Source organism: Oncorhynchus clarkii, chromosome 23 (genome assembly GCF_045791955.1).
Source record: "Oncorhynchus clarkii lewisi isolate Uvic-CL-2024 chromosome 23, UVic_Ocla_1.0, whole genome shotgun sequence".
Lineage (NCBI taxonomy): Eukaryota > Metazoa > Chordata > Actinopteri > Salmoniformes > Salmonidae > Oncorhynchus > Oncorhynchus clarkii.
Window position 1 is genome coordinate 9,472,602 of NC_092169.1, and position 12,002 is coordinate 9,484,603.

The 12,002-nt window shown below is 41.8% G+C and overlaps 1 protein-coding gene across 1 annotated transcript in view; it reads right to left on the minus strand.

Annotated features, from left to right (window-relative positions):
* The window catches only part of LOC139381339 (V-type proton ATPase subunit B, brain isoform-like), a 59,485-nt gene that overhangs the window by 18,096 nt on the left and 29,387 nt on the right, over positions 1 to 12,002 (minus strand). The window contains exons 2-7 of the mRNA XM_071124793.1: positions 5,320 to 5,375; positions 4,643 to 4,741; positions 4,465 to 4,558; positions 3,819 to 3,896; positions 2,987 to 3,126; positions 285 to 386 (exon numbers count right to left, since the gene is read on the minus strand). Of these exons, the coding sequence (XP_070980894.1) occupies positions 285 to 386; positions 2,987 to 3,126; positions 3,819 to 3,896; positions 4,465 to 4,558; positions 4,643 to 4,741; positions 5,320 to 5,375 (569 nt within the window). The remainder of the gene's footprint in view (positions 1 to 284; positions 387 to 2,986; positions 3,127 to 3,818; positions 3,897 to 4,464; positions 4,559 to 4,642; positions 4,742 to 5,319; positions 5,376 to 12,002) is intronic.

The window sequence follows — 12,002 nt, forward strand, 5'->3', positions numbered from 1 at the left end:
CATGACCAGAGCAGCTGAACTAGAGAGAACTTGATACTGGCCGGCTGAATGTGTTCAAGACTGCTGAATAACAACCTGTCGACGTGGCCAGAACCTGCTCAACGGAGCAGACGTAACAGGGGACTTAAAACGCTAAGTCACCTGGTGAATGAGAGTGAAAAAAGGAGCTGGGGCAGTGTCACGTTGGGGTTAAGAGGAAGAATTAGCCACACACTAGAGGAAAAAAACAGACAAGAACAAGATTTAAAAAAAAATGTTTGTCTATCTGGTGCCGCTCGGCTCACCCCCATGGCGGCAAAGACGATGGCAAAGTTATCGTCGCTGTAGTCCATCACATCCTTGGATTTCTTCACCAGGCCAGCCTGACGACAAATCTGGGCAGCAATCTGAGAACCAAAACACAGGATTAAAAATGACGAGGTCTTGAAACATTGACGTTGATAAAACAGCCAGTCTATTCAAATGTTTGAACATCAGCGAGCGCCACATCCAGCCAGCTAGTTACTGGAGTCTTCTGTGTGTGTCGGCATGCGTGTGTGCCCAACTACGCTTGTGTCGGAGGTGCATAGTTGGATAAAAACTCAGTGATTAGGAATGTAAGAGGGGAGGAATTTCACGCTTATCACTTAATGTAATGGTTGCTGTCTGTTAAATCAGGGTTGGCCTCTCAGTGCACCCTGAGCTGAGACACCTGGCCCATTGAGATCCGCGGCACAAATGACCCCATGACATCTGTTTAATGAAACGAGAAGCATTTTATACCATTCCAGTGACACGAGAAGTCAACCAGCACCATTAGTCAGACAAGGCTGTTCACTGTTTTTACTACAGTAGGATTCTACAGTGGGCGCTCCATTCAACCACCCTCTTCTGATTATTTTATTCACTTCCAAAACAAAGTTGCTAATCAAGCGACCAGATTATCTTCATTTATTTACACTGCCCAAAATCACTGTTATTCTGTTGCTTCAGTGGGATTCTATGCAATTGATTGAGGCTCCCCCTCCGGTGAAATTTGATCGTGCATGTTTTAGTTTGGCAGTGTGCCCGGACGGTCATAAGGTCATAATGAGGCTGTTTACAAACAGAGATGACTGGTGAGAGGACAGCCACCTCAAGCGTTAACGACCTCATGGCTGGGCTACCAATCCTACATTAAATCAGCACTATTCACACGATCGCCTAATCTCCTCTCGCCACCATTGTCTTATTAGTTTAATTAGTTTACCAGTTCAACCAGGAGGCCTCGGCGGCCACCACGCTCTCTCCCCAAGGCATCAGAAAATAGCCTCCCTTCAGTCATGGGAAACCATGGACACGGTCTGATATGACAATATGAACTCATGAAACGATGCAGTATACTCTTAAACGTGTTTAAGACTATATACATGAACTATTGAAACTCATAACCTTGTTTTCAAAGTCATTGTGCAATAGCTCGGTGGTCCGGACTTTTTGGGTTAGTCCTTTAGCACTGATATTTCTTATCTTTTCCCTGAGATTTCAAGTGCTCATGGAGACTGGTGGAAACTAACACAAAATGAGGCTTGTAACATGTTGGAATGGAGAATGATTCGGACTTCCTTAACACTGCCCAGCACCTTGGGGCAGGGTAGCCTAGTGGGTAGAGCGTTGGACTAGTAACCGGAAAGTTGCAAGTTCAAACCCCCGAGCTGACAAGGTACAAACAAATCTGTCGTTTTGCCTCTGAACAGGCAGTTAACCCACTGTTCCTAGGCCATCATTGAAAATAAGAATTTGTTCTTAACTGACTTGCCTAGTTAAATAAAGATTAAAACATTTAAAAAATGTAAAAACCTTGCACCTATGATGTGCCATAACTCCCAAAATTGAGTCAGATGAACAACAGTCAAGCTGGCAAAGACAAGAGATTATTTTTCACCCCATTCCAAGTTCAGTCAAAGGTAAAACCCTGACAAAAACATGTTGGTTTTACTTTCAACAATAAATAAGCACTTTTACCAAGTTCGACTGTCCTCAAAGAGTTGACGAATGTCCTTTTCGCTTGCGTTCACGCCAAGTAAGTTAACTGTGGCACTTTTCCACAAAAAGTAAACTTTTCTAATGAATCCAATTTTAAATGACTGTCTGTGATAAGCAAATATTTTCAACTCTGTTCTCCAAATCCAAATTAAATACTCTATGACACCAGTGGAACTCTGGGAGGTTTGGTTGGTCCGTCCTATATTTTAGGCGGTGAGACAGGAAGTGAAGTCCAGATGGCTGCCATGTGCCCATAACTAACACACTGACACACGGAGACATGGATCTGACTCATGTTTAGAGGCAGGTTGGCAACTAATAGCAGTGTCGTATAATAACGTTATACGCTACCTTCAGGTTCTCTCTTTAGTAGGGTTAATGCAATGTGTTCAAACCATTGGAACTAAATAGGCTGTTAATACATGAGCCTAAAATGAAATGGGGAACAAGCATCTAGTTAACAGTGTCTCTGATATAGACTATCAAATGTGACAGGTGCGTGATTGTACAAACACTACAAGACATATGAAGTGAGTAAAATTAGTAGATGTGTGGATTTCTGGAATGCGGTGTGTGACGATAGACAGGGCGAAGCTCTGTGAAATAAGAAAACGCCCTCCACAATCAGTAAAATGTCAGTGGATTTCTGAGATGTCCTCCAGACCCACCCCCCCACACACACACACACACACACACACGGGGTGTTTGACAAATAAATTAAGCATAGAAGAATAGATTACAACATACCAAAACAGACAACACTAAATTAGAATCAACCTGGCTGCGATATTACAAATCGCTGAGGTGTCTAACAGAATGGACTGCCTCAGGTTTCAGATCAGATTAGTCCATCGGTAATGTTAGAAAACCCATCTCCAATGCTATTGACTGAGGCTATAATATGGCAAAATGCAGCCTAAGGCATATATAGCGTATGCGTTTGGGTGTCCTAGCCTTCGCAGAGCAAGCGTCTACATCGTACCTCGTTGTGGGGCAGGCCGGCTGCAGAGAAGATGGGAATCTTCTGACCTCGGGCGATGCTGTTCATCCCATCAATGGCAGAGATACCGGTCTGGATCATCTCTTCAGGGTAGATACGGCACTGAGGGTTGATGGGCTGGCCTGGGACAGGGCAGCGGTCACAGCAGAGGTTCAGAAACACATACCAGAGAGTTAGCCACTTTCAACCCAGGTATTGCCCAGGTAGTAGTCAAATTTGGGATATAAATGAGCTGGCCTTATAATAGTTTCAATTCAGACATTTACACTGTATGTGCAGTTGCACACATACGTAGCATAAACTATGGTTTAGCAAATAAAATGAAGTAAGTACACTTGAAGGAGATACATGAAATCCGCGAAAAGGTTATACATCCATACATGGTCCCGAGATGGAATAAATGGTCAGACCAGAGGTCAGGGTCAAAGACCTTATTGCCCTTAAGATGGAAGACTCATGACCCTCTTCAAGTCATCTATTCATTGGGATGCCATGCATACACAATGGCAAGCTGGACGTGAAAGGGATTCAGGGATGGGATCAACAGTCAATATAAACAGTGTTTGGCCTTGTAGCAGTGAGATACAACTAAAGACTGAACTCACACTATACAAGCTAATGTTAGCTTCACATCTAAGTCCACTAGCAGAGTAAAGATGGGATTGATCCGGTGAAAGCTCAGTATACTAAGAACATTGTCCAGGTACCATGTTTCTATTTCTGCACATCAGGGTCAATTGCATTTCAACACAGACAAGGTTATCTAAGAATATCTTTCGCTTCCTGAATGAACTGAATCATAGCTCCGTCCTACCCATGATGTCCAGATAGTCTTCAGCCAGCACAGTGGGGCCACGGTCAATGGGCTTGCCTGAGCCATTGAAAACACGTCCTAAAATGAAAGACATTCTCTATTAGTTTAATTTCATATTGCATGGATTGCCATCCACATAATAATCTCTGCCTCTGATTCGTTACAGAATATGAGCAGTTAATTCAGGTTTCAGACAATGGTAGAGATGCTGCATTTTATATTTCCAATTAATTTAGGCCCATTATTGAATTATACTAGCAACAGATGGTTCACTCAACTATTCAAATACACCTAACCTTGAGTCCCACTGAGGTGGTATGACTAGGAGATTTATAAAAAGTCATACAAGCCTCAAAGATTCTCTTCAATGTTTTGTTCCCCTAATTTGCTCACGGAGAATAGTCAATGCAGGACTCAAATTGAGGCATTAACAGAGGCGAGGTAAAAATGGAACAGAACAATGGTATTTAGCACACCAAGAGAGTAAAGCCTGCATGGTATTTTCTTCTGTGTGAGAAAGAGGGTGGGTGGAAACAGTTATACAGAGTGATGAAAACATTAGTCTTAATCAGTGGTGGATTTCATGCTTCCTCCTGCCTAGCGCCCACCGGATGCCACTCCGCTCGTTGTGAAAGGCTCAACTTACCCAGCATGTCCTCAGACACAGGTGTGCGCAGGATGTCACCGGTGAACTCACAGGCCGTCTTCTTGGCATCAATACCAGATGTCCCCTCAAACACCTGAAAATGACATTAAAACGGTATCTTTCAGTCGTTTGTGGTGTGCGTGTGTGTGTGTGTGTGTGTGTGTTGCGAGGGACTCACCTGTACGACAGCCTTGGTGCCAATCACCTCCAGCACCTGGCCACTCCTCCTGGTGCCATCAGGTAAAGTCAGGTGCACAATCTCTGCATACCTGGGAAACTGCCACATTAAAAAAGGTTGGAAAACTCCATTTAACAAGCATGTTTATTTCGGTCTTTCAAAACAGGAAACATACATGGCCAGCAATTAGGTTAACCCTGCAGAAAACAAGACTATCAATGTCACTAAGCAAGCCAGAACCACAGAACAAAAATCTTGCATAATTGCATCACATGCTCTAATAAGTTCTGGGGGCGGAGGGGGGAAAGATACAAATGTGATTTGCAGTCTACACCCCCCTTAACGAAAACTGCAAGTTTCACGCAAGTCTATGGCCAAATGTTCTATTCCCTTTCAAAATTCAAATGATGCGAGCATTGAGAAATTGTGATTTGTTCTAAATGATCAGCGACAAAAAATGTGCATACTGGAAAAAAGTTCCTCCTTAGTCATCACATCCCAGTCTGTTGACAGAAACTACAATACCATTCACGTTACGTGCGTCTGTCTGATTAAAGGCTTGCACACATCGCACCGAACGTGGACCTAGCATGGGTCGAGATGCTAAGTACTCGTTCAGGAAATGCTATTGCTGTGTCTGAGCCCTCATAGAAAATTAATTTTAAATCTTTAGTCACCTTCACATTATCCAGAATCACCAGGGGGCCATTCACTCCAGACACAGTAGAATATGCTGAAATAGAGAATAACAGTAAATAATATATTTTTTTTTAAACACACACACACACACACACACACACACACATATATATATATATATATATATTTTTATCCATCATATATTAAAAATATATATTTTTAAATGTTTTACAAGTAGTTGATCAAAACAATGACCATCAGTATAGGGGGAAAATTAAAAACTAAACTTTTGTAAAGGGGTTTAAATGCCTTTCATGCATTTCATGGCCAAATGTCAAGAAAAACATGATGCACTTTGAACATATGGGATAAAATAGAATTTACACAGGCCAAAGTTTACAATTTATTAAACAATACGCCAGACACGTAGAGGTGAATGTTACTTAATTACTGTGAATTTTGTATAATTATAAGTTAGGCCTGCCTAAGCACAATTCATCATTCATTCCCTGTACTCAAAGATTCACCCCCAGTGTCTCAGATTTGGCTAGTATGTTATGCTGGGAGCCAAAAAACCTATCTTTTGTCTGTGCAATAAACAATTAAATGATTAGCCTAATACTCAATCTTTAAAATGTATTCTACCCAACTCCATAACATCAGTTTTAGATGTATCAAGGAGAATTCAGCCCTCGTGTTTACTTGGTTCCGGGATCCTAACCCCTTTGTAAATACACATATTAGAACACTTACCACCTGAAGGGCCACATCCCTCCCCTAAGGGCGGGCCAGGAGCCCAACACCACGCCAGTGATCAAAGCCCTCCCAAACACACATGGTATGGTAGATAACAGACTTTCTACTACAGCACGGGTGGGCCGCTTTGGTTCTCTTTTGTTTATTTCCTGCTTCCAAAACACAAACACCTGCTCTCCTCATCAAAACCATCTCTTTGCCAACCAAGGCAGTGCAAACTAGGCGATCTTGCATTTTTTTTACAGAACACCCAATAATAATAAAAAATAATGTTTGCTGAATCTTTTCATCTGAAATAGGACTTTTAACTACCCAAACTCACCACACTGGGTATTAAGGAGCCCAAGCCATAACGGTCAAGGGAAAATATGCAGATGGGGGAATAGATGGAGGCGGGCCAGGAGGCTATGATTAAAGAGCGACTGCCCCTAAAAATAAACTTCTCGTTTTGAAAACAGTCTGTGGCATCAATACGAGTCATAAACACTTATTCTAGTGTCAAAATTGACTACAAAGTGTAAATAGGATCATTTGTCATAAAGTTATTCTTGTCCAAAAAAGAAGTTTGCAAGATGCCAGAAGGAAATTGTGTCACAGAATGAAGGGTACCGTAACAGTTTTCTTCTTCTTCTATGATATCATGGCAGTCCGCAAACAACCGTTTAAGTGCATGCCGCCACCTACTGTGCTGGAATGTACGATCAATCATGATCTGCCCAATTCTGAACTACCACAAAAATAAAATATAAACCTAATAAATCCCTACTAATTTCCACCACACCCTCCCCCAAAAAGCCCCTCCCCTCCCCCATTAAACGTTATCTATATCATGCTGAAACACTCATGTCCTCTAACAGTTTTCCTTAGGTTGGGTTTATTTTGATCCTGCCCACAGCTGGCAGCTGTAAGTAAGTAATCATAAATTGGGTGCAACCCAATTGTAATTCCCATGGTCAATTTGTTTTGACATTTGATTTCCCTAAGGGGCTAGTTAGGGACCGTAGGTTAATTACATGGGACAATATTGTAAAATGTAAATAGCCCCAAATTTCAATGACTTAATCTCAAACCAACTATTGCTTATAGAAATGAATATACAACTATTGAAATAATTTAATGAGACAACTAAAAGGGTGCGCAACATGAAAATATTGTCCAATTTACATTGTGTAATTTATTGACGGTCCATAAATAACTATAAATTGGCTAGCACTAGCTAGCCTAGGAGACTTCAAGACAAGACCTGGTTAGACTGTTTCAAGTAATCTAGAAGAGTGAGTGACTAAATGTGTACGGTTTTGGCAGAGTGAATGTACAAACTTTTGCTATGTGCGAACACACACAATAAATGACAACAGTGGTAGGCCTGATCACCGACAACAATGAGACAGCCTATAGGGAGGTGGTCAGAGACTTGGCTGTGTGGTGCAAGGACAACAACCTCTCCCTCAACGTGATCAAGACAAAAGGAGATGATTGTGGACTACAGGAAAAGGAGGACCGAGCACGACCTAATTCTCATCGACAGGGCTGTAGTGGAGCAGGTTGAGAGCTTCACGTTCCTTGGTGTCCACATCAACAAACTAACATGGCCCAAGCGCACCAAGAAAGTTGTGAAGAGGCCACAACAAAAAATATTCCCCCTCAGGAGACTGAAAAGATTTAGCATGGGTCCTCAGATCCTCGAAAGGTTATACAGCTGCACCATTGAGAGCACCATCACCACTTGGTATGGCAACTGTTTGGCCGTCGACCACAAAGCACTACAGAAGGTAGTGCGTACGGCCCAGGACATCACCAGGGCCAAGCTTCCTGCCATCCAGGACCTCTATACCAGGCGGTGTCAGAGGAAGGCCCTAAAAATTATCAAAGCCTCCATCCACCATTGACTGTTCTCTCTGCTACCGCATGGCAAGCGGTACCGGAGCGCCAAGTCTAGGTCCAAAAAGGCTTCTAAACAGCTTCTAACACCAAGGCATAAGACTCCTGAACATCTAATCAAATGGCTACCCAGACTATTTGCATTGAGCCTGTGGATTACTGAAGAAAACACGGGAACAAAACAGAGGTTTGTGAATATAAAAAGAGACTTTATCGAACAAAAGGAACATTTATTGAATAAATGAATGTCTTCTGAGTGCAACCATATGAAGATCATCAAAGGTAAGTGATTAATTCTCTCTCTATTTCTGACTTGTGTAACTATTCTACTTGGCTGGTTACTGTTTGCAATGATTTGTCTGCTGGGCTATGTTCTCAAATAATCGTAAGGTATGCTGTTGCCGTAAAGCATTTTTGAAATCTGACACCGTGGTTGGATTCAGAAAAAGTTATTCTTTAAACCTGTGTAAAATAGTTGTATCTTTTCTCAATTTTTATAATGAGTATTTCTGTATTTGAATTTGGCGCTCTGCAATCTCACTGGATGTTGGCCAGGTGGGAGGCTAGCGTCTCACATACCCTAGAGAGGTTATGTTACTTATATATATATATATATATATTTTTTTTTTTCTTTTTTTTTCTTTTACTGCATTGTTGGTAAGGGCAAGTAAGGAAGCATTTCATTTGTAAGGTGCTTTGATTTGAAACCACCAACAACTCTGGTTTGGCTTCAGTCATGGCCGCTGCATTGCTTAATGACCAAAACGAAAAACTAGGCCAAAATCAGGAAGTTCAGGCCCCCCTTTAAAGGCCCAAGTATAGAGAAACAGAAGAGCATAGGTGTGGTCCAAAACTTTGTCCTCTTACTTTCTTTGGGAAAACATTAGCTCTGCTGACATTAGAGCCAATTTGGTAGTGTCTGCAAAAACCGGGGGCCTCTGTCTGCTTCTCCTCGCACAGCTATAGCATGAGGAGGCGAAGTGAAGGGGAGTACATTGTTTTCACCAGGTCTTCCATCATGCCCTTGTGTTTCTTTTTTTCTGTGAACCGTCAATCTCTTGGCCAATATCAAAGCTGCAAGGAAATTAGAGCAGACTGGTTCTAACACAGAACACTAAAGCCTGGCGGGGTGCATCCACTTTGCCACTAATTAGGCAGTGGCCAACAAATAACCTGTCAATGCACTATAGCGCTATAGCCATTTCCCACACACACACCTGCATTTCAACCCCTATTACCCAGACAGGCTGTAAGACAGAGATGGGGAAGAGTGAGAGAGAGTGAGACAGAGAGTTTGAGAGACAAAGGGAGTGCTCAAGTGTGAAAAGGACCACCCCAACAGAGGGGCACTAGTTTCCCTTCCTTCTCCAAATAAACTGCCTCTGCTCGCACTACTCTAACAACTCCCTGCACCGGGAGTAAAGACATTTGTAGAGGCGTAAAGAGACTTAAAGATTCCAAAATCTACAATACAATTATGCAGCATCTCATCCTGATAGAAACTCAGCGCCTACCAGTGATTAAAGTCATTGATTAATTCCGTTTAGCCTCCCTCTACCCTAAGGCACAGGCCTTGAACGTAGGCTAATGAGTAGTCTAGGATTAATTAACATTGCTAAGTCTCAGTGAGAGACCACGATCCCCGTCTCAAAACTGTTTCATTTCAAATGATCTCCTAATGAGCTATGAATACTGGTTAGCTCTATTTCATAACTTGGCACAACTAAAAATCTGCAAGTAGGCCTATATGAATGAAATATAAGCATGCAGTGGTGATAATCATGATGTAGGCTAGCCTACATGATATCTTGACATATTAAATTATTAACTATGCCACACCATAATACAGCCTAGCATTTGAGTTTTGGTTATAACTACCTGGTTGATAAAAATAGAGGCAAATCTTTGATTATCCTTTTTTTTGTATTATTTAAGGTTAGGGCCCCTAACCCCATCTCTCTCTTACAGCCTGTCTGGGTAATAGGGGTTGAAATGCAGGTGTGTGTGTGTGTGTGTGGGAAGTGGCTATAGCGCTAATGATTCGTTTTTCTCAGACTAAAAACGTTGCATTCAAACCTTGCAATTAACCGTGCATCTAAAATCAGTAAAAATTCAACCTCATCTCAGATGGACTTCTACTTCATAGCCTAAAGCTCTTGAGTTCCCACTCGAATTTGTTCCCAAAACTAAAAATACAAAAACGTAACTGCAGAAATATGCAGAAGCACTGTCAATATCCCAAATAACGAGTAGTGCAGGCCATCACAAATATGTGTGATATACTCCTAGTCATCAGCACACCCTTATCTCCTATTGGCCCACAAGCTCAACAGTCAATTAAATAAAAGATTAGCCTCATGATTGACATGATTATACTTTCGCCTCTGACAAATCTTGCATCCAAATACCCCCTTAAAAAGCGGCTTAATGTATGTGTTGTACAGTTTTTTTTGTTTGCCCCTTTCTCCTCAGACAAATTGCAGAATGTATGTTGGTTGGTCGTGTTAGACCTATTATGGACTTAATAGCTACACTTACCCTACAAATTATCCATATATGGCTCAAAGGAGATACATATGGCTACTTACTGAAGGGTTATAATAATTATGATGCAAGAAAATTGTGGCTGTACAATTGTACATCAACCTCTTAAGATCTTTCCACAAGTCCACAAAGCTCTAATGGAAAATATTTGAAAACAGAAAATGGGAACATAAGCCCAATTTCAAGATAGCCCTATTTGCAGAGACCATCTTCACATTTATTGTGTGAAAAAATGACCATAGTTTAATCTGGTGGATAGTACCCTTTTAGAACACAATAAGTACTTCCAACAAAGCAAATAAAATGTTGTGGTGCATTGCACAGACACATTGTTGAAATTATGGTTTAGATTAGGCCCACCAGAACTTCCCTAATAATGAAAAAAAAAAACTCAGATGTCCTCTGAGACAGTTGCACACAGCTAAAAGAAATATAGTACCCACTCATTACACAAGATCATGATTAATCAATGCGCTACACATTCATATAATGTGAAGGAGCAACATTTCTCATTAGGTTTGAAAAACTTTCCCCACCCCTCTTTTGCTACTTGAGCTCAAGTGCAGCAGTCCCCTGGCTTGGCATGCAACGGCAGTGTGGGTCACCCTCCGGCCTGTTCAGCTGCCAGAGCCTTTGTGTACAAAGATGTTAATTGGTCCTAATCCGCCACTAGAAACTGTTTTGGTAGCCTGACCTCACACCCTGAAGGACACCTTGGTGTGAAATACTAAAGGGCCCATTCAAGTATCAGAGAAAAGAGGCACAGAGCATTCCAACACAATTGAATTTCCCAGCTAAAAAGAGGGGGCTCTGTGGGTGCTGGGATGGGGCGCAGCATCATTCGAACGCTGAATACATGGTACAAAGCGGTGGTAACAGTGACATGCGGCTCACAATCAAGTTCTACCCGACCACAAGCACGCACAGGGGGCTTCTCACAGGCCACCAGGAGATGGGAATGCTAATTGGCCCAAGCCTGAAACCAGGGAACCTCCTTAACTCAAACATGCAACTCTTAGCCAACAAACACACTCAACCAAAAAAGTTTGCTTAGATCAGCCTAAACCTAACAATCTCCTTGTTGCCACTCATCAGAAGAAATATGGCAGCATTTAAGACAAACAGTACAAATCATGTATAGTATCAGAATAGGCTTATTGGATGTTGGAATGAAAACATCCCTACTATCTTTAGGCAAATTAAAGGCTTGCCCATTGCCAAACAATGCTCTGGCTTATTCAAGTTGGATAGATAGGCTACTCTGAGATGGAGGTGTTGGATCGTCGGTGAATCTTCAATGGTGCAAAATCCAAGGCAAAGGAGACAAATGGACCAAGAGCACCAATCAATTTGTAATAGGGAGGCAATTTCAACTCAATTCTGATGTCCTTGATGGTAAACAAAAGTGTATATTCCTAGACTTTCAATGATCATTTACAGGACAAAGGAATTCAAGGAAGCACACCCCCAGAAATGTTCAAACTCAGAGCCTTTCATGTTTGTGCAACTACAAATCACGGAGCATGCAACAAATTATTAA